General features: G+C 43.8%; 3 protein-coding genes and 1 long non-coding RNA gene across 5 annotated transcripts; 3 read left to right on the plus strand and 1 right to left on the minus strand.

Moving 5' to 3' along the window:
- The first annotated feature begins 146 nt into the window (after positions 1-146).
- Positions 147-4,981, plus strand: LOC143694126 (uncharacterized). The gene is made up of 2 exons (XR_013182358.1): positions 147-423; positions 4,119-4,981. It is a non-coding gene; the product is annotated as an uncharacterized LOC143694126 (long non-coding RNA).
- LOC129119141 (histone H2A-IV) lies at positions 2,877-14,381 on the minus strand. 2 transcript variants are annotated; one of them, XM_077178682.1, is made up of 2 exons: positions 14,227-14,381; positions 2,877-12,779 (listed from the first exon to the last, which is right to left on the minus strand). In XM_077178682.1, exon 2 carries the CDS (start codon positions 12,766-12,768, stop codon positions 12,379-12,381), a length of 390 nt encoding a protein of 129 aa, XP_077034797.1. In that variant the 5' UTR covers positions 12,769-12,779; positions 14,227-14,381; the 3' UTR covers positions 2,877-12,378. The 2 variants fall into 2 exon arrangements, with proteins under 2 accessions (XP_077034797.1, XP_077034796.1); XM_077178681.1 differs by lacking the exon at positions 14,227-14,381 and adding an exon at positions 12,890-13,029.
- LOC129119144 (histone H2B 8) lies at positions 13,092-13,606 on the plus strand. The gene has a single exon (XM_054630950.2). The coding sequence runs from the start codon at positions 13,141-13,143 to the stop codon at positions 13,519-13,521; it is 381 nt and encodes a 126-aa protein (XP_054486925.1). The 5' UTR covers positions 13,092-13,140; the 3' UTR covers positions 13,522-13,606.
- On the plus strand, positions 13,525-20,913 carry LOC143694125 (histone H3). The gene is made up of 3 exons (XM_077178680.1): positions 13,525-13,609; positions 14,572-16,899; positions 17,532-20,913. Exon 2 carries the CDS (start codon positions 14,689-14,691, stop codon positions 15,097-15,099), a length of 411 nt encoding a protein of 136 aa, XP_077034795.1. The 5' UTR covers positions 13,525-13,609; positions 14,572-14,688; the 3' UTR covers positions 15,100-16,899; positions 17,532-20,913.
- The last annotated feature ends 913 nt before the right edge of the window (positions 20,914-21,826 follow it).

Here is a 21,826-nt window from a genome sequence, read left to right on the forward strand (position 1 = left end):
GAAGGCCCCGCGCGGCTCTATATGGGCGGCGGTCCGACCTGGTTGAGGACTGCAGAGGGGCCGAGCCGGGCTCTGTGCGCGCCCCTCCCCCCGCGGGCCGGGCCTTTGCCGCGAGTCGCTGCCGGCTCGGGCCCGGCCCCGCCCCCAGAGCCCGAACCCGGCGGGGCCCGGAGCGGATCCCGGCCGGGCTCTCCCCGTGCCCGCCGCGCTCCGCCCGAGGGCTCTCGGTGCCGGTACGGAGCGGGGCCCCGCCGGCCGCGAGGCTGCAGCACAGCCCGGCCCATGGCGGCAGAGCCGCGTCCCGCCCGCGCTGCGCCGCCGCCAGCGAGCTGTGCCTGAAAAAGGGCCCGGCCGGGCAGGGGAGAGAGTGGGCGCTGCGGTACCGCTTCTACCGTAAATGAACCCTTTTCTGCCGAAGACTGGGTAATGTGCTGCAATTTTTCTTTTTTTTCCCCTTTGAGTGAGACTTTTTTTTTTTTTTTTTGGTGCCCTGTAAGGAAGCCTTGCGAGTCCCACATCTCTGACTTAATAATCACGTGGCTTTGTTGTGTTTATGGGACCGACGAGCTAATGAAGGAACTGATTTGCCTCTTACTGAGGTACCCATGAAAAAAATCTGCTTCATGTCTGTGCTTTTAAAAATGTTTTAAGTGTTGGATAATTGTCATGGTCCTATTCTTTATTGAAACATAATAAAGCATTACTTTTTAAATTTCCTTCTTCACAATTTATTACTTTTTGAACACAAAAAGTGGTCAGGAGGTGTTATTTTTTGCTGGGTTGTCTGTTGGCTGCATGAGTCCATTCTGCTAAAATGACTCCTAAAAGGCTTCAAGCTTTGCATGTACACACCTACTTTTACTTTTTCTGAGTTATTATTTAAATTTACTATGAATATATATTTGAGGTATTTTTACTTTGTTCTGGGAGGATTGTCAAATAAATGCTATCCCATACAGTGGCTATATACCATCTTTCTTGGCAGGGGTTATCCTGTGGGAATTATACCTGTGTGCAGTGCACAGATTTGTGGGCTTTTCACTGGTCAGCTATTTCTCAACTTGTTTGATCGTCCCCCTCTTTTCCCTATTTCCAATGGGTGCCTATTACTAAACAATGCTTCTTGAATGTGAAAAGGTTTTGCTTGGTAATTTTGCACATTTTTGCATTTGAGCCATCACTATTTTGTTGGTTTTGTTTGTCCTTTTTCACCACCTTTTCTCAAAAGTTCTCTTTCTCAGGAGAGATGACAATGGGGACTTTTCTCTCTCTGTAGACCTTTTGTATGTATGTTATTTAATACAGGTTATGCTTGGCCACCACCCTGATATGTATTTTCATTTACAGATAGCCAGACAGTGTTTACATCTCTTTATACCGATTAATATAAAATTATTTGTTCTACAGATATAGGAAATACATATTTATCCTTGAATATCAACATTGATGATGCTTGTAGGACAGATGAAACTCTTCCAGTTGTTGTGGAAGCAAGCAAGAGCCATGCAGGCACTCGCTCATTCCTCCACCAGTGGGACTGGGGAGAGAATCAAAAGAGTAAAAGCAAGAAAACTCATAGGTTGACAGTTTAATAGGGAAAGCAAAAGCTGCACTCACACACAAAAAAACCAAACCAAACCAAAGAATTAATTGACACTTCCCATGGGCAGGCAGGTGTTCAGCCATCTCTGGGAGAGCCCTGATCACTGAAATGCTTATTTGAGAAGATAAATGCCATCACTTCAAATGCCTCGCCCTTCCTTCTTCCTCCCCCCAGCTTTACATTCTGAGCATCAAATGATAAGGTCTGGAACATCCCTTTTGGCAGCTGGCATTACCTGTCCTGGCTGTGTCTTGTTACAATCTCCCAGGCATCCCCAACTCCCTCACCCGTTGTGGCAGCACCAAAAGCACAAAAGGCCTTGGCTCTGTGTGAGCCCTGCTCAGCAGCAACAGAATCATCACTATATTATCAACCTGGTGCTCAGCACAAATGCTAAACACAGCCCCATACAAACCACTGCAAAGAAAATTAACTCCAACCCAGCCAAAACCAACACATTTAGAATGACTGTCTTTGCACAGTATATATCATTACACTTATTCAAGGAAAAAAACCCAATTATTTATACGCACTTTCCCCTGCTGTCACTGCATTCATGGGTTACAACATAGATAGAACTCAGTAAAACTTCTCCATAACTATAAAACATACTCTTCCCTGGCTATTCCTGCTCTCAGTATTTGATATCACATACCTTTTCCTTGGCAGTGGTGAGTGTGCCTTTCTCTCTATTTATCTATATTCAGATGACCTATTTTGGTCTCTTCAGGACTCCTGTAAGAATTACTTTTCCCTTTTCATGTGGCACATTTGGTTTTTAATCAGTTTTTTTTTGGTACATCTTCTCTGTAGCTTTTCTTTAATTTCATTTCAAATGTATAGGTGCTGATATTCTTGCAAATTATTCAAATAAAAATTTAATTTTATTTATGTGGTTTAATGAGCATAGTTATTCTGCCTTGCAAAATGCCCAGTTCACCTCCCTTGCCCAGTGTTAATTGGCATTTTGTTTAAAGTTGCAATCTCTTTTAGAATCCATTTCTTGATGCTTTTTAGTTCACTACATCTCTTTATGTGGTGCTTATTGTGCAGTTAATATTTATATTAATATTAATAAGCCTTTGCTTACTTTGAAGTCATATTTTCTTGATCTTCTCTGTACTAGACCACCTTAAATAATCAACTTTTTATCATTTTCCAGGGACCATTACTTTCTAAGCATTCTTAAGAAAAACTCTGAAGAGCTACAACAGCTATCAGTGTAATTTGTTCCTAAGCAATACCTTAGTTTCAAATGAATAAACTCCACAGATTATTGAGTAATTTTTTATTATTGCAAATTTTACATAGAATCCTTGTGGATATGACAGCAATATAAAAGTACATAGAATAGATTCATGCATTACAGTGTGCTTGGGTTATTTGAGGAAATATTCTATATTTCAAGGTTGTCCATGCAATGTTTACCCAAATTTATCTTTTCCACACCATGTAGCTTAATTTTCTTGTTTTTATTTTAACATACTTTATTTGTGTGTTACTTTTCTAAACTTCTTGCCAGCATCTGTGGGTATAAAGTAAGTCTGTGAAGTATTGAAGTATTGAAGTATTAGGACACTTCTGAAGATAGACAAAATTAAACCAAAAGGAGGAGCAAATAACCTGCTTACAGGAACTCAAACATTTTAATGTTATGAAAAAGAAAAAAGGAGTTCTAAGCAATGTGAATTCACTGAATTCTGAAATATCACTTCATTTCCTATATTACATCTTTTACTTTATGGCCAGTCTCATGTTTAATGGCCAGTGTTCATCCTTCACTCCTGGTGGTCCATCAACATGGATTATTTTTTTAGTCAAAACCAACAGGCGAGTATATGCACTACGAATTTCTATCTATCTATCTATCTATCTATCTTTTCTTGTTAATCAGGACAATAGGAGAAGAGCACAGGCAAAATCTTTTCCTGATCAGGCAGCGCGAGTTGGAGGAGCCTGAGTTGTGTCCCGTGCTGTGGGCAGGCAGGCAGGGCACGCTGCAGTGCAGGACAGGTTGGGGATGGCAGGAATTGCTGAGAGAGTGACTCCACTCCTTTGCTCACTCTAGGAGTGTCAGCAATTCAGCACTTCTCTTCCCCTCTGCATCTGCTTTCAATCTCTCATCCTGACATTCCTCCCAACACTCCTGTCCATCCCAAAAGACAACCATCCCCTTGAGGAGGCTGTTGAAACAATGTGATTTTCAAATTTGTTTTCTCTTTAATGATCTGCTTTTCTTTTCAGGAAAGCTGTTAGCTGAGCTGAAGGAGTTACTGATCTCTCAGTGGATCAGCCAGCACATGTAGTTTCACCTCCTTAGGAGAATTAATATTAACTTAGAAAGTCTCTGTGGTATGTTTTTTAAATCAGCTAAAAGTATCCTGATGGAAATACTGAAAATCAGAGATACAGATTTGGTTCATCCCCTAAAGCAAAAGCTTATGATAGTGCTACTTTATTTAGATGAAACATTTCTGAGGGAAAGGAATAATCTTTTTTTGCATCATCTTCCTAGGGAGATGAGCATCCCAGAGCACTATCATATGAAATGTACAAGCCCAGCTAAAAATAGAGATGGATTTTTGCTGAGAGTGATGATCAACACGACTAGATATTACAGAACTTGTCTAATTCCACTGAGAAGAAAAGAAAATATTTTTGAAAGCTGCAGCACAAGCAAAATTAAGGCTTTGTGCACCCTACTGCCATGGAGCCTCCAAGCTGGCAATCCCTGCACGGCCCCTGTGGTTAACCCCACACAATAAAGGAGAATCACACCTTTTACACCTCAGTGTGCCTGAATTACTGCCAGACTCTCTGAAGCTTGGTCAGCTCTGTCCTAATTTTCCTTCTCATTCACCTGGGCTAATCTGATGAGCCTGGGTCAGGGACTGTGGGAGCTCAGCACATCCCTCCGGATGTCCAGAGTTGCCAAGAACCCTCTTGGGGGGCTCGGAAGCCCTGGAATGTTGCCAGGAGCGCCTGGTGGCTTGACTTTGATCTTTCTAGAGATTTGCCACCTGTGTATGAGGACATGAGAGCCACACGGGTTTGAATGGTGCAGGAATGATGTATTTACAGGGTGAAAATATAGATTTTGGGGTTTTTGGTATAGGGGCTATGGAGACAAGATGGAGGAATCAGGGCATGTCTTGTCCTTCTTTCTTCTTCTTGTCATCCATTTTCTGCTGTGATGTTGGCACTTGGGGATTGGTTTAGAGTAAAAGTGCACTGTCTAACACAGGTGATGGGAATTGGGAATTAAAAGTAAATATGATATATGTAGTTTGTAGTATATAAAGATGACACCACCTCAGGGGCAGTCACAGTGCCTTTGGCTGCCTTGCTGTTCAGATCTCGGCTGGGCAGAAAGAAAATTTTGTAGATAAGAAATAATAAACAACCTGAAGACTGAAAAGTGAAGAGCCCAGACTCATTCTTCGGAGCACGGGCTGCCTCAGAACCATCCCACGCATCTCGGGGCAGAGACAGACAGCTGACCTGAGAAGGGACTGAGTGCCCCGTGGGTCTGTCTGTCTGTCTGCCCGGGGCACAGAGGATTTCCTCCTGGCTGTGCCTCAGGCTACCCCAGTTACCTGCAGGTGTGTGCCCAAGGCCAGAGCTGATACACCCAGAGCTGCACTCCTCCAGCTGGAAGCTGGACACCAGCATGGATCATGGCAGCTCCTGTCCACCCACAGTGGAGTCCATCTCTGACAGAGCATTAAAATTTACATTTAAATAATACATGTGGGTTTTACCTATTACAAGGCAGTAACATTTTTCACTCTTGTTCATTTTTCTATGTAGGTATAGTAATTAAATATTGATCTTATTAACACTATCCACTGCTCATTCTATTCTGTATGAACTCCTTGTGGCTACAAGGTCCTTTGGCAATCAGCAGTCTACACACACACTGGGGATTAGAAACTAATGGGAACTTCACTGCCTATAGACAGGGACTTGGACTTCTGGATCATAATGGTTTGGGTGATCAAATGGCAAATCCAACCATCCTTTTGGTGAAGAACAAAATAAACCTTTGTTTTCCTGATGTGCAGCAGGGAACTTGCCATGACCTGTATAGCATTAATATCTTGGGCTCTCCAGGTGTTTTGGGTGTCATTAAATAACAATAGACTTCAGAATTTTCTTTATTTACTTTTTTCCAACTATAGTTTCCAATTTCACGGCCTGTCCTCCCCTTGTGCCTGATTCCTAACTTACTCTTCAGAGCTGTCTCACCACCATTTTCCACCTTTACTGCACCTTCCAGTTTGATCCTAATTAAAAAAATCCTCCCATATTTGAGAACCACAAATAAATTAAATGTGTTCAATGCTCAAAAGCACTACAATGAAAGTTACTTGAATGTCTAGAATCAGCAGAAAAGGAAAAGAGAATAAAACAGAATTTTTTATCTTTGTACCATTGTAGCATTGTGTGAAATAGTTTCACCCAGCACAGTGTGCACAGTTCTGGCCTCTAAATAAATAAACTATTGTAAGAGGTAAAGAAATTTCTGAGAAAAGTGATAAAGCTGATTCAATGCTTAAAATGGCTTTTCTACTAAGCATACTAGGACACCTTCAGAACAATCACCACTGACTGAAGATGTTCTTGCTTATGTTTACTACCTAGGAGGTCAATGGTTAAATCTATCAAACTTAGTGAAGTCTAATGTAATCATAAACTTAGTTACAACCAAAGGGTTACTGATATCAGAAAAGCTGTCTAAATTTCATAGGAGGATTTTTTTTAAAAAAAGTAAATAGATCCTTACTCTATAGGCTTTTTTCAAATCAGAGTGATGAGAGAAAGACGATGTGTGGAAAGAAGAAATTGGTGCCATCTCTCTCCTCACAGAAGTCAATTCTGCATTACACAGCTGCTTGCACAAGCCTTAACACTGGTGGTAAATAGCCCGTAAACTGATCCATTTAATTACATGCATGTCCTTAGGATCAAGTTTTATTTTTCCATAAGGTAAAAAACCAAAAACAAAAACAAATCCCCTCCCCAAAAAATACCAGTCCCAAACAAAAAACTGATTCTACCCTTTCCTGCCCCCCCCCCCAACCCTGGCCAAAACACAAAACCAAACCAACAAACAAAAAACTCACCCTCCAAAAAGCTCCTATTTGAGTGCTTAACTACTGCTTTTCCTTGGGCTTCCAGGCTGCTAGCACCCTGGTTTGTGCTGGTATTCCCATGATTCCCTCAGAAAATACTTGTGAAGGCAGTAGAGGAATCCCATGACAGGAAAAACCTGTAGCTTCTACAGGAAGAGGACTTGCTTTCTATTTGAAAAGAGAAAAGAGGGATCATTTGCATGCAGAGTGCAGAGGCCCGAAACAATCAACCTCTCCAAGATGTGATATGCAGAGGTGCCTCCTGGAGAGGAAAAAAGGATTGTTTGCATCAGCCCTGTTACCATGGCAGGGTTGTTTCTGTACCTGCAGCCATGCATTGAGTGTTCTAGGACAGAATGAGCAAGGGGAAGGATGCCATGATCAGGAGCTCCTGATAGAAGTATTTTATCGTGTAGGATGGTCCATTGCTCTCTCAGCTTTGAAGCCTGCAGAACCAAAATAATATTTTCTAACAGAGCAAGCTGGAACATCCCAGCTGCTCCTTGGGTTGTTTTGGGTTTTCTTTGTTTGTTTCTGTTTGGTTGTTGGGTTTTTTTCCCCCCTTAGGCCGGGCAGCAGCCACGGTATAAATAAACGGCAGAGTACAAAAACCGCAGAGTCCAGGTTGACAAAAGGAGCCCTAGAAGCATTCAAAACACGGGCTGGTTTTACCAGCTGGCAGGGCGAGATGCTCGTCACTCATCGCGGTGTCCTCTGGCGGATCCATCGTCGCTGGCTGCGGATTAAGGAAAGGAAAAGGACTCGGGGGCGCGGCGGGGGCAGGGAAGGCAGCACAGGGAATGGAGAGGAGGGATGGCGGAGGGAGGGGAGGAGGAGCGAGGGAGGGAGGGAGCGAGGGAGGGAGGGAAGCTTCTTCCCGGGCAGGATTGGCTGGAAATTGCTGCAGCCCAGGCGGGTGGTGCCTGCGGCCCCCGCTCCCGCCGGGCTGCCGAGCCGGGCCGAGCTCAGCTCAGCCCAGCCGGGCCGGGACACGGCCCCGGGGGAGCGCCCCAGAGCCATGGAGCCTCCCCTTCCTTCCCTGAGCCGTGCCACGGGAACGACGGGGATGCCACTGAGGCAAAGGGAAAGGCGCACAAGGGTCAGCCTCACGGCAATCCGCTTTCCTGTTGGTATCAGATATCTATATTTTATATATATTATATACACATATATAAAATATATACTATATATATATATTTATATATATACCCAGACACACATGCAGACTCGAAGCATTTCTGTGACCTGCAGACGCAGTTTGCTGCCACTGCGTGTCTACAGCAGTAGAAGCTGCAGCTGGCTTCCACTTCCACACAAACGTCCTGAGCGTCAGCATCAATGACTTCCAAAATGTGTGGATGGAGAAAAGCGAATTTCTTACATGTTTTCCAAAGTCTAGATTGATCTTGTACTATGCATTTTAGACAAATAAACAGTAACTACTTCTTTAAAAAATACTTTTGGTGTCTAAGCAGGTCTGAGTTTAAGAAAAGTAAATTACTAATGGTGTTATTCAAATTATTTATACAAAATACCACCAGATTTGTAAGATGTTCCAACTGTATTTTAATTTGGTTTGCTATATAAGATTGCAGAAAGATACTAAAGAAACTAAAAATTTGAGTGAAGGAATATGAGAGCAATTTAATAAAAGAATTATAAAAGCTTAACCATTGCATAGACTATGTGATGCAAATGTTCATTTAAGTTTCACAAGGAAGAGCCTGGAGCATCGTGGGGATAGCCTTGGTATCAGGTAATTAATTCCATTCCATTCACGTTTGGTCTAGGTAAACACTCTAGCTTGCCTATATTATCGATAAAATTTCTCACCTAAAGCAAATGCTCATGAAACAAAAAAACAAGAAAAAAAAAAAAATTAAAATCAGATCATCCACTAAGACTTTGGAAGACTGCTTACTACCAAGGGAGTTGGAACACTATTCCTATCCTGTCCTCAATCAGGTCTCTAGACAAAAATCAAGCATTGACAGTCTTTTTATAAAACAAACTAAAAAACCCAAACAAAAACCCTCAAAACCAAACCAAAAAGCAAGACCAAAACAATGTGAATAAGATTTTTGGAAGGAAATTAATATCCAAGGACTTTTTCTGGCACTCTATGGTTACTAAGACAAAGCCAAAAAGTAAATGTTCTTTTATAACATCACGTTTTTAAAATATGATTCTCAGCATCCTTTTGAATGTTTCTGCAACTGAGCATAGTTTCATTTTGGGTTTGTTTTTTTTTTTTTTTTTTAATATTGTCCTGCACATTATCTCTCAGTGCTTTATGGAAAAACAAGAAACTATTGGATAACTACAATTAGTTATTTAACTAATAAGTTAATTAACATTTACTTGGGAGCAAGCAATCAGAGAGATTGCCCTACCTATGTTATGGTTAGTACTTTACAGCATAAGGATATATTGTGTGGACCTAAAGTTCAAAAGTAAATTAGGGTCATATGATATTAAATGTTTATTTCATGATCAAAAGCATCTGTGATGCACTGTTCTTAAATCCAAAGCCTCCCTCCTTTTTTGAGAATTTAGGTTGGCTGGATAGATGAAACTATATTTGGGAAGGGAAATTCCACATCTGCAATAAAATAAAATATTGTGCTTTTAAAAAAAACACTACTTTTAACTCCCATTTGTCCCATACTCAAAGAGGTCATATAATACATTTCTCTCCTCTACTTCAATATATAAAAACCTTTTATATATTGAAATAGCCTTTCATTTAACTGTGGTATGCAGACAGAAACTGTGTGCATTTATAACAAGCAGTTACCCGAGGCAGAAGAACATATTGCCCTTCTACATTAGTTGTGAATGATTGATCAGGAGAAACTCAGATATGCAGCAATTGTATGAAAACATTCCAGGCATAATTTAGCTGAAGAAAAGGAGGAGTTAGCATACAGAACTCCTCTAATCTCCTCTACTAACAAAAATATACTTAAACCCATCATGAAAATCCTGTTGGTGGCATAGAGAATGCCATGATATTTTAAAATCTCTGTACAAGGAAAGCCAGCTCATTACATGAGCTGTCTCAAGGAGGAAACATGGGTAGAAAATTGTGAACTTAATGGATTACAATACTGAGCTTAACGATTGTCTAGTGACGAACATGATAGAAAAAACAAAACAAACACTTCACGCTAGAATACAACCTACCCATATCTTATTTGAAAACTATTAAAATACATTTTTCTAATTATTTTTAAAACATCAGCAGGGGGGGAGGGAGAGAGGAAATAAGAAATAAACCCAACAAAACCAAAACATGCAATTTCCAAGAGAAGCAAAACATAAATACTGAAGTGCCTGAGAAGGAAATATGAATATTGCTCTTGAAAAGAAATGCTCCCTCCTCACAGCCTGTGTTCAAGGGCAAAAATGAAACCCGGGAGGCCTCTGTTTCAGGGTTTTCAAATGGCCCAATCAGAACCTTGTACAAATCAATTCCCTTCTCTAGGCCCACGTAATCTCTTCCTTCTCTACTAAATATACACCAATGGAAGCTTATTTTGCCAAATATGCAAAATAGAGCAGAATTGCAATTATGAAACAAACAAAAAAAAAATCCTGAAGTGTTTTAAACTTAATTCTAGCCTAATTCTAGCCTCAAATTTCAGAATGGTTACCAATAAAGTCCTGCAGTTCCTGCTGTGTCAAAGTCCAGCTCTGAATGGTAGATTATTAATATCTAATGCAATTTCTTCCAGCAGAACAGAGATGATTTAAAAAAAGAGGAGGGAAAAAAAAAGTCTTCTGTCTATTTTGGGAAAGAAAAAAATCCAAAATAACAAACATGGAAAAAACCACCAAAAAAATTTAAAAAAAAAAACCCAAAACAATAACAACAACAAAAAAACCCACCAAACAAAGGAAAAGAACTCAACCTTTGAAAATTGTTTAAGAATCATATACCGCTTAGAAACAGACCCACGATTCTTATCTTGTGTCTAAGCAAGATTTCAGCCGGGCACTCCCACGTTATCTCCCTCTGCCTGAAAAACATTTTCCATTAACACAACGCCCCAGTGACTCACTCCTCCGCCTCCTGAGGCACAACACCGAGGGGAAAAAAAAAAAAAAAAAGAAAAAAAAAAAAAAAAGCAGAGTTTTCCTCGCCTTACTTCTCGAGGGACGATTTAAAGATTTAAAGAACAAAGAAAACCCCCTCCCCAGCCCCTGAGCAGCCTCATTCGGAGGCTCCCGGCGCGGCATTCCTGCCCTCCCTTCGGGCAGCATAAAACATAACAAAAAACAAACTAAAGCGTCATTTATCCACACCTTTTCTAAAAAAGGAGGGAACACCTTGTTCTTTACAGTGGGGACAAAGTTAAAAATAATTATAAAAAACCAAACAAAGGTAAAACCCCCGAAATTACCCTGTTCAGAGGAGAGAGGAGCTGCCGCCGACCCCAGCAGCGCAGCCACCCGGAGGCACCAATGGCGCGGAAGCTCCTCCCTGCGAATCCCGATCCCTCGCCCCTTCCCGGGATTTAGCAGCCCCTGGCACCCCGAGAAGAGCGATGCAGAGGCTGGCAGCTCCAAAGAACACAGCTTCCACATCGCCAAGGCCGTGCCCTCTTCTCGGGCTGCCAGGGGCTCCCACAGCCAAGCAGGCCCAGGCAGCCGCAGCAGCCAAGGGCCCCAAAAAAGACAACGAAGGCCACTAAATCCCCAAAAGTGGTATTTAAGAGCTCAGAGAAGCCAAAGGCAGCAGGAGCCAGGAGAACATAATTTAGAAGTAAAGGAAACTTTTGCAGAAAAATGCCAAGGGCACTTTTAAACACCACTCATGCTGTCAGGATGAAGGAGAAAGAATTAAAACAGCAGTTCAGGGCCAGACTAGTACATCATGACTCCCTCCCTGGGCATATGTCGCTTTCCTACACGAAATGACACTCGAGCCTAATTTACAGCTGTCACCATCAATCATCAGAATAATTAATTCTTAATTCCAAATACCTGATGCCACCCGTTTGGAAACCCTCCTGGACTGCGCCCTAGGAAAGTACTTACGGTTATCTTAAAGCCTGAAAGGTTTAAGCTGCAAATAAGAGAAAAGAGAAGCACAGAAAGCAGCAAGGGGCAGGAACACCTACGTAAGAGGCGCTGGAGCCCCCCTTCCAGCCCGGCCCAGGGCAGGGGATGGCCCCGCTCCCCGCGGTTTGAAAGCCCCGCGCTCCGCCCGCATTGGCCGCGGCAGCCCCGGACCCGCCCCGCCCTTCCTGCCCCGAGGGAGCGGCGCTGCACCCCCACGGAACCCACCGGCTGGGAGGCAGCGAGCGCAGCCTTGCAGAGTCCGTATCTCTCCTCAAACCGTACAGCGGTGACCGATTTCATCCGAGGCAACCGCTACCTTTTATTGATTTTTTTCAAAAAGGTTAACTGACTCACGCTTACATAAGTAACTTCTAGGATAAAGAAAAAAAGGGAGGAAGCTACAGAACACGAAGCCAGAGCCCAGATACATAACGTTTATACGCCACCCCTTAAAATTCCAAGTTTTCAGGTCTATTAACACAGCATGTATTCCAGGGGTCAAGCGTTCCTGCTCTTTCTAGGAAGATGTGGGTGGCTCTGAAAAGAGCCTTTGGGTTTTTAGTCAGATGAGATTTACTTGGCTTTCGCCTTGTGGCTGTCGGTCTTCTTGGGCAGCAGCACGGCCTGGATGTTGGGCAGCACGCCGCCCTGCGCGATCGTCACCTTGCCCAGCAGCTTGTTGAGCTCCTCGTCGTTGCGGATGGCGAGCTGCAGGTGGCGGGGGATGATGCGCGTCTTCTTGTTGTCGCGGGCCGCGTTGCCCGCCAGCTCCAGGATCTCGGCCGTCAGGTACTCCAGCACGGCCGCCAGGTACACCGGCGCGCCGGCGCCCACGCGCTCCGCGTAGTTGCCCTTGCGCAGCAGCCGGTGCACGCGGCCCACGGGGAACTGCAGCCCGGCCCGCGACGAGCGCGACTTGGCCTTGGCCCGCGCCTTGCCGCCCTGCTTCCCGCGCCCGGACATGGCTCACGGAGCTGGATAAAAAAAAAAAGAGCTGAGTACGCGGAAAAGCTGCGTGACAGAGAAAAAAGACGCGGCGAAAATGAGTAAATGCACAGAGAGCTTAAACGCTGTCTTTTTATACCTTCCTTCTGAGGGTCGCTTGGACTTCTGATTGGAGGAGACAGGGATTGTGAATTTAGCCAATGGGAATGCAGATGAGAAAGTCGACCAATGGAAGATGCAATGTATTTGACGTCACGGAGCCGAGCTGTCCAATAGCGAAGGACAGTGTTGAGTCATCTCATTTGCATACCTTCTCTATAAATACGGGGGGGGCTCCGCTTTTGTACCTACGTCGTTCCTGCTGTAGCCAGGTGTAGACAGACCCGTAAAATGCCGGAACCAGCTAAATCCGCTCCCGCTCCCAAGAAAGGCTCTAAGAAAGCTGTCACCAAGACTCAAAAGAAAGGTGACAAGAAGCGTAGAAAGACTAGGAAAGAGAGCTACTCCATCTATGTGTACAAGGTGCTGAAGCAGGTGCACCCCGACACGGGCATCTCGTCCAAGGCCATGGGCATCATGAACTCCTTCGTCAACGACATCTTCGAGCGCATCGCGGGCGAGGCCTCGCGCCTGGCGCACTACAACAAGCGCTCCACCATCACCTCGCGCGAGATCCAGACGGCCGTGCGCCTGCTGCTGCCCGGCGAGCTGGCCAAGCACGCCGTGTCCGAGGGCACCAAGGCTGTCACCAAGTACACCAGCTCCAAGTAGGGCGCCTCGGACCGTCACTCTCAACCCAAAGGCTCTTTTCAGAGCCACCCATATATTCAGTAAAAGAGTCGGTCACAGTTTTTTATCGGTGAGTGGTGCTTGTACTGTTTTAGTCACTGGGTTAGAACATGCTGTCGGAAGATGAGGGGAAAATGTTTATCCTGTTTAGGTATCTAAAAAGATTTGGGTCGTCTTGTCTGTTCTGTCAGTCGGTCCCGCAGATCTATAAAAAGCATGTTAAGCCCCTAAAGAGTTTTAAAGCTATTAGAGGTTTCTGTCTTAATTTCAGAGTATTTATTCACACTAGTTATTCACAAAGACAGTTTGTTGTCCCCTTTAAATATGTCATTTTGGAGTGACTTGGCCATAAGCCAAAGTGGCTTGTTTACCGGGAAACTAGGGATTAGCCTGTAATGATTTAAAGACGATGTTTACTGAAACCAATAGTGACAGGCACAGCAGGTGCATAATGGTATAGAGAGCAGCATAATTTTACTAGTCCTAGAGATTTCACAAGGAAGTGGTGTACTTTACTAAAGTCTGAGACGTTAGTAAAATACGCCACCGTGCAGTGGAAACGCGGCAGAATTAAGAAATCCGTAAGTGACAAGACAGTAGGAAATAAGAAGGAAATATTAGAGACTTGAGGGAAAGAAAAAAAAAAAGGAAAAAAATAGAAAAGCGAGGATGAGCGCTTTAACGAACCTTAGGTAGCTCGGGATGCGCAAGGAAGGCTGCATTTGGGTAAACGCCTTTTAGAAGGGGCTTAAATCCAGGAGGTCCCGGGCAGAAGCTGCGAGAAACCCACCGCAGAGACAGAGTAAAAACTCCACGTCTGCTGCGGGCTGCAGCTGCGCGAGCGCTCCGGGCCGCCGCCAGTCCCGCTCGGCAGGGCGGAGCTGAGGGATAAGAGAGAAGGGAGCGCGGCTGCTCCCGGGCAGGGAGGGGGACGGGGAGCGGCGGCGATGGCGGCTCCCGCCTGCCCCCCCCCCCCCCCCCCACCGCCCGCCCCGCGCGGGATTTTCAAACTCGGCCTTTGTCCAATGGCAGCCCGGCTCTGCGCGCTGGCCAATCACAGCGCTCTGCTGTCCATAAATACTGGCCCCAGTGGCCGCTGCCTGTTCAGTGTCCGCTCCCTGCGCGGTTCGGCATCCTCGGTGTATAGCGATGGCGCGCACGAAGCAGACGGCGCGGAAGTCGACGGGCGGCAAGGCGCCCCGCAAGCAGCTGGCCACCAAGGCTGCCCGCAAGAGCGCGCCGGCCACGGGCGGCGTCAAGAAGCCGCATCGCTACCGGCCCGGCACGGTGGCGCTGCGCGAGATCCGGCGCTACCAGAAGTCCACGGAGCTGCTGATCCGCAAGCTGCCCTTCCAGCGGCTGGTGCGCGAGATCGCGCAGGACTTCAAGACCGACCTGCGCTTCCAGAGCTCGGCCGTCATGGCGCTGCAGGAGGCCAGCGAGGCCTACCTGGTGGGGCTCTTCGAGGACACCAACCTGTGCGCCATCCACGCCAAGCGCGTCACCATCATGCCCAAGGACATCCAGCTGGCCCGCCGCATCCGCGGAGAGCGCGCCTGAGCTGCCGGCAGACGAGATTCAGACCATCGAAAACCCAAAGGCTCTTTTAAGAGCCACCACAACGTCATTAAGGAGCTGTAAAATCCTAATTTTGCTTAAGAAGTGATGTTTTTTGGGTGGGTTATAGTCGAGAGGATCTTGCAAGAGGATCTTGCTTGTCAAGTAAGTACAAAACAATGCATAAATCGTATCTGGCAGGAGTCAGATCCTGAGTTCTGCAAAACTGTTATGCAGTAAGTTCTTCTAAAGAGATTTTGCTAAACCAAATTTTTCGTTTGGGGTTAAAAACTGCTCTCTATGTGGTTTTTTGTACGCCATTTCAGCACATAGAAAGCAGACTTTACTGTTAGTAATGGGAAGATACCCGCATAGAAGATAAGTGGATTTTATCTTTCGGATGTCTTGAAATCATTTCGAATTCGCAAAGAGGAGCACTTCTACAGAATCCTGCTTTCCCGACTGGAGAGGTTAAATGCACTCTATACGTGTCCTGTATATTGTAATTGTGCTGCCTTTATGTCCCCCATTTACCCTCACCGTCTTTCAGCAGCAATATTGTATCTCGCCCCCCTCCCCACCCCCGCGCTTATTTTTGTTTTGTTGTTGGGAGGGCCTGTGGGACTCGCTTTGTTTCTGAAAGAGCAAAAACTCATTTCCCGCCTTCCCTGGAAAGACTGTCCATCAGTGCTTTCCTCAGTGCTCAATCACTCCTGGTCGTGAGCGACGTCCCGCGGGCATTTTCAGCCCATTTCAAGCGCTACAATTTATTCCCGAGATACAATATTTCCAAAAGTGGGGTGGCGGGTGGGATACAGGGTGGAGGCAAGGATGTTTTCGGAGTCCTTTTCCCAAGTCGTGTGCGTGCTCCTTGCTAATGTCTTGTCTAGGACCACACGTGTGACATCTTTAATGGTTGGAGATTTTTGGCTGCATCCATCTTTTCTGTCCTTATTGCGGCTCCCAAAAAGATTTCTTGAAGTTACCCCAGACCAAATGTTTTCCAAGAAACATCTGTGCTTGAAAACTTAGCAAGTCTAGAAAAATTTCTAAATGGAGGCTCTTCCCTATTTGTCGTGTTCAGTGATATTTGTGAACCTACCTAGAACACGGATTTCTCCCTGACTGTAAATTCAGTCACACACACACCCCTGCTCTCCCAGTCAATAGATGTGTAGTTGCCTGAAAAATGTACATTTCTGAAATTATTTCAGACTTTATGGCACCTTTATCTCTATTAATGCTACAGGTAGATTTAGGTAATCTGGGGAGCCTGCTGTTCCATTGAATTATTGGAAATTATGTCCCTTCGGTGTTTCGATGTTACAAATGAGTACCGGTGGCTTTACGAAGCTGCTGGATTGAGTTAGACACAGCCTTCGTTTAAACCAGGAAATAAGGAGCCACTGAGAAATGCTTAGAGGAAACATTTCTCCCAGAAAGCCTAAGATTGCAAGGCTCAGTTTAGTCTTAACTGCTGAGAAAAACTTCATTTTAGGAATATTTCCTTCTCTGTGTGAGAAACTTGGACTCTGCAGCAAAATCTGACCAATCAACAGCCTCGACACCATTTTCTTTCCTCTGTTTTTCTCACTTTCAGCCATTTTCTGTTTCTGAACCTCGGAGGGTTAAAAGGGAGGGGGGAAGGCATCGGGAGCAGTGCTTTGAGAATTCAGACGTCTCTGCTGTGATTTATTCATCCATCCCCCCAGATTTGTTCATTGACATATGACTTGTGTTTTTCTAAATAGATTTTTTTTATTCCAGTAGATTACCGCTGGGACTGCAGAAATGAGATGTAGTGTAAGTTAACTCGTATCATTTTCTGCTATGGCAAATGATATGTTTACCTGGACCTGTTTGCATATGCTTATAAGAAAAAAAAAAATTGAATCAAGTAAAATTGCTTTTTCTAACAGTTTATTTAGAAGATATTTGATATCTTACACAAGCCATTGGTCAGAGTAATTGCATTTCAGCAAAATGTAGCATCAGAAATTATGGGGGTTTTGGGTTTGGTTTTTTTTTTCCCATGTTCAAGAAACAAATTATTTTTGAGCAGTGAGAACAGGTTTTATTTGCCTTCATCTCTTCTCTCTTTTCCTCTTGTCTTTTGAAGACCTCAAACTGTTTTACTAAATTAAGTATTATTTGGATTCATTCAGAGAGAGTTGCATGCTCGAATGGTAAAAAAACCACTAAACACTTCATCAGCTGAGACAGAAAGTTGTGCTGTGCTCTTTATTTTCTCAGGGCTCATATAAACTCTAAATTATAATGCCTGAGCCTGAAGTAGTTTTGGGGTGTAATACACAACAAATGGGTGGCATCTAGACAGGTGACGTAGTGCAAGATTCCCTAAGTCCAAGTGGGAATAAAAGTGGAAGTTCTTCTGGTGCCAGCAAGGTTCAGCTGCATTTCTTTGCTTTTTGCAGGGGAGCCTGAGATAAAAGAATGCTGCCCAGGCAAAGCTGGATGTGAGCAAGACAGGTCCTAAAGATGCAATGTTTTCAAGCTGCAAGTCCCTCTTGTGGGCTTCTTCACAACCTGAATCACCTGTTGATTCCACCAAAGCCAAGTTTGAACTTGGCCAAACACAGCTCTACAGGCCTGGCCAGCACTGCCCTGCTGCATCACTGCCTCTCTCTCCTCTCCCACTTCCAGGTCACATTCTACCTTCAGCCTGGGCACCAGCACGTGTCAGATTGTGGACGTGCAAGCAACATGGTCACAACACTATGGACATTTATAAAAAATTCATATTATATATTAGAAAGTACTTTGTCAGCTACTCCTATTATGGAATTAATTTCACTGGGGCTGACCCCAGGATCCTGCTGACTAATGCACTTGTTAGGGAAGGTTTCCAATTTGTCTTTCATTAGTTCTCAGGTTACAGCTTGAATTGGGTGGCTCTGAAGAGTGACCACTACACCAAAAATTTACCTTTAATCCCACACAGGGCACCCAGCACTCAATTCCCAAGCCCATCAGTTGCTTCTGGTCAGTTGTCTGTTCTCTTTCTTTGGTTTTTTGGGGTGTTTTTTGGTTTGGTTTTGGTTTTTGGTTTTTTTGGGTTTTTTGGGTTTTTTGGGGTTTGTTGGTTTTTTTTTGTTTTTTTTTTTGGTTTTTTTTTTTTTGGTTTTTTTTTGTTTGGTGGGGGTTTTTTTGTTGTTGTTTTTCTTCTGACATTACCTCAATTCTTGGAGTTGTTTCCTTGGTCCTTCCTTACCTTTTTCATTCTGCTTTGGGTACTGTTGCAGCATGAGCTTTTAACAAAACCTTTTCTTTTGGTCAGCTCTTGTGGCCTAATGCTACAACCACTCCAGCGACTATTGCTGAACTACTTAATACATCATGAGAGGATGCAGAATGCAGTTAATGGAAGTTTCCTGTAAAAGACTATGAAGCAATACAAGATGAAAAGCTCTGTTCTCAGTGAAGCTGCTATGGCAATACCAAGGTTTAGTAATAAAAAGAAAACAAACTAAATGAACATTAATGTACCAAACCAATGCAAACTGAGTTTGAATTAAACCTGTTTGTACATAAGACAGGGTAAGCCCATCTGGCTGGGGGCCTCAGCCCCAGTCTGTAATGACTGATAGGGATCAGAGAAACAAATTCTGCAGCTCCAGGGATACTGGAGTGGCAAAGGACATGCCCCAGCCTTGCTCACTCCATACTGCTGTCATCTGTGCCACCCATGGTGCCCTGCAGCTCAGTCTAAAGGTGCTTCTTGGTTTGGCTCCAGGTTCAAAGAGCCCCTAAGTCCAGAGCCCCAGGGGCACTGGTGCCACACAAACCATGCCAGGGTGAGCCTGGCACTGCCCCAGCCCTGCTTTCCCCACCCCTTTCTCTTCCAGGCCATCCATGGTGCTGGGCACTTCAGCCTCAGCCCGAGCCTGCTCTGAGGGTGACGTGTCAGAGTCACAAAACCCACACCTGCAGGCACACTGGGGTGGCAAAGGACATGACAAGGGCAGCATGGCCCTGCTCCAACACTGCTCCCTTCTCACCTCTCTCATCTGGGTCACCTCTGGTGCTTTATCCAGTTTACATGTATGGACAATGTTCAATTCCCCCATCCTTTATGTTCTTTTACCCTTAAGCACTGCGAGGTTTTAGTCCATTAACATAAAGACGCTTTTTTAAGGGGCTTTATCACTTTTGTCTTTACACGTCAGCCAAGTCTGTGCCCTGCTGTGCTGTCATCTGTTCTCATGTGGAGGTTAATTGTAGTTAAGGTGTTAAAAAAAACTGATTATATATCCTCTGTGTCCTTATTGCTTCTGTCTCAACACTTTATTCTTGCTCATCGCTCTCTATTTCTGAAGATCTAGTGCCAGGAGTATTTGATGTATTTATGGGTATCCCCTTTCTCTCTGCATATGGATTTTCATTTATTATGCTATTCCAAGCACAGCACTGATCCATCAGGATGGGTCTGTGAAGCTATACAAAATTCTGGCCTGTAAGAGCTTCCACTTGTGATGCCATCAATAGGAAAGTAATTGATCCAGAGGGCACATGATACACTTTTCTGTAAGTGTTCCATATGGTCCCATGGATTTTAGGACAGTGTGCCAATGCTGTAATGAACATAAGGCTCTAGAGCTGAAGGCATGATGTGAGAGGCATGACCAAAAAAAGCACGCACAAAAAACACATGAACAAAACAAAAAAGTGTTTCTGAGACACAGCTTTTCAGGAACAACCAAAAGTCAAATATAAATCTCTGTGTATTTTAGATGCCAATTCAGCGTGCTGAGGTCTGAACATTTCCTGAATTAATTCCAACTACTGATAATATATGGAAAACAGTTAAGATCTCCACTGCACCAATGCAATGATAAGTAGCACTTCAGAATTTCTGAATGCTTTGCTGCAGTCAGCTATCTCTGTCAAAATCTTTGTCACACTGAGATTGAAATACTTCTAAGCAACAGACAGGGCCAGCTGCAATTCAAGTTAGTTATGTTGTGAAACAGAACATTAAGGAAGGTTATCTTCCCCTCCTTTTTTCTAAATGAATTACTTTGTTGGATGCTGAAATTGAACGTTATTCTCTTTATTTCAGCCAGTTTTGAACTTCCCATCAGTTCTCCCAGGCAGACTCATCTGACAGGTTGTTGTGGTTTTGTTTTTAGGGAAAAAGAACATGTTTGGAAAAAATTAAGATCACTACATGGATATGGACTAGTTCACTTCCAGGAGGAATGCATTTAAGAGTCTAAGAGTAGTAAATATACAGACACCAAAGGAAAATGGAGGGGTTGCCAACATCTGTCACTCTCAGGCTCCTTTGGTATTCTCAGTGTAGGCCAATATAACACAGAAATATTTCCAGAACAGAAGTATCACCTCAGCTCTGCATCCAGTGCTCGAAAGCTGTAACAGAGTCTGCAGCAATTCCAGGCCAGTCCTTGCTGTTTTTTGTGGTTGTTTAGGCAGGTGCATGCAGAGTTTGAGTTCACCTCACAGCAGCAGCAGCTGTGCACTCTACACAGAAATAAAATGAAAAGTGAATTCAATACTGATTCCATGATGTGAGGACTGAATTACAATTGTTATGTGTGTGTGTGCATGCGTGCATGCAGTCATTATATGTTTTCAAAGGTCTGTAACTGGGATTTTTAAATGGGAAGAATAGGAGTTTCTTACCATCCTTATAAAATTAATCTAGTTTAAAGGCCCTGAAATGCCTGGCTGCAAGACTTTATCAGAGAGGTATTTCATAATACACAGTATTTTGCAAGCAGCTGTGTATGTTGTATTTTAAGAACACTTTCAAGTAATAAAACTTTATCCTCAGGAGTTTAGAGGGTGAGGTTTGTTGGTTTTTTAGTGTTGTTTTTGGGGGGTTTGTTGTTGTTTTGAGGGTTTTTTTGGGTTTTTCGTGGGGTTTTTTTTAAGTGTAACAGGCTGATGTGACAGGGGGATGTCACACAGGTGCTAATGGATGGATCACTGTCCTGTGACTGGAAGACTCCAGCTGAAATGTAGGAATCAAATAGAAGGTTGGATGGTGGTGCTTATCAGAAGGTGACCAAGCTTATCAGAAGGTGACCAAGGAAAGCCAAGAGGGCCTCATGTTAGGGAAGAATAAAAATCAAATTCACTACGATACATCCCTAAATGCTGGAGTCACAATTCCAAACCGGGCAGTTGCCTGAGTGATAGAATAGATTCTATCAGTAAGTTTATGGTTTCATAAAAGAAGGCTGAAGAGTTTTGAACAAAGTTGTCTGCTGCAGAGGGAAATAGAAAAGGCTAAAAGATAACCACAGATATTAAAACAAGCAAGCAAACAAATGAACTCCAGCAAAACCAACCAAACCCAGAATTGCTTCATCATGTTCCTGTGTTTGGAAAAAGTAGTTTGGATAAATCTATCTTATAAAAAGACAGCAGATTCCTTTTTGAATGTGTGTCTACTACACTTTTAAGGGGATGAGAGCAGGTAAAGAAAGAAATTTCTTACCCTAAAATGTGTGAGTAATTAATTAGAAAGAATGATGCTAGGGAATGAGAATTATTGTTACAGCAGCACATTTTTTTCCTTCTCTATTTCAATGTTACACAAAATCGTGCCAGTGACAATGTTTTATAATGATAAGAGTTCTCAGAATATGAAGACTAAATGCAAATTAAAACAGAAATCACACCAAAACAAAATCCCTAAAAGGTTCTTTGGTAAATTCTTATTTTCATACTTTTTAAAGATTTA

This window comes from Agelaius phoeniceus, chromosome 5 (genome assembly GCF_051311805.1).
Source record: "Agelaius phoeniceus isolate bAgePho1 chromosome 5, bAgePho1.hap1, whole genome shotgun sequence".
NCBI lineage: Eukaryota > Metazoa > Chordata > Aves > Passeriformes > Icteridae > Agelaius > Agelaius phoeniceus.

Excerpts from the sequence above, each read along its gene's own strand:
- LOC129119141 (XM_077178682.1), bottom strand. The coding sequence starts at position 12,768 with ATGTCCGGGCGCGGGAAGCAGGGCGGCAAGGCGCGGGCCAAGGCCAAG.
- LOC129119144 (XM_054630950.2), top strand. The coding sequence starts at position 13,141 with ATGCCGGAACCAGCTAAATCCGCTCCCGCTCCCAAGAAAGGCTCTAAG.
- LOC143694125 (XM_077178680.1), top strand. The coding sequence starts at position 14,689 with ATGGCGCGCACGAAGCAGACGGCGCGGAAGTCGACGGGCGGCAAGGCG.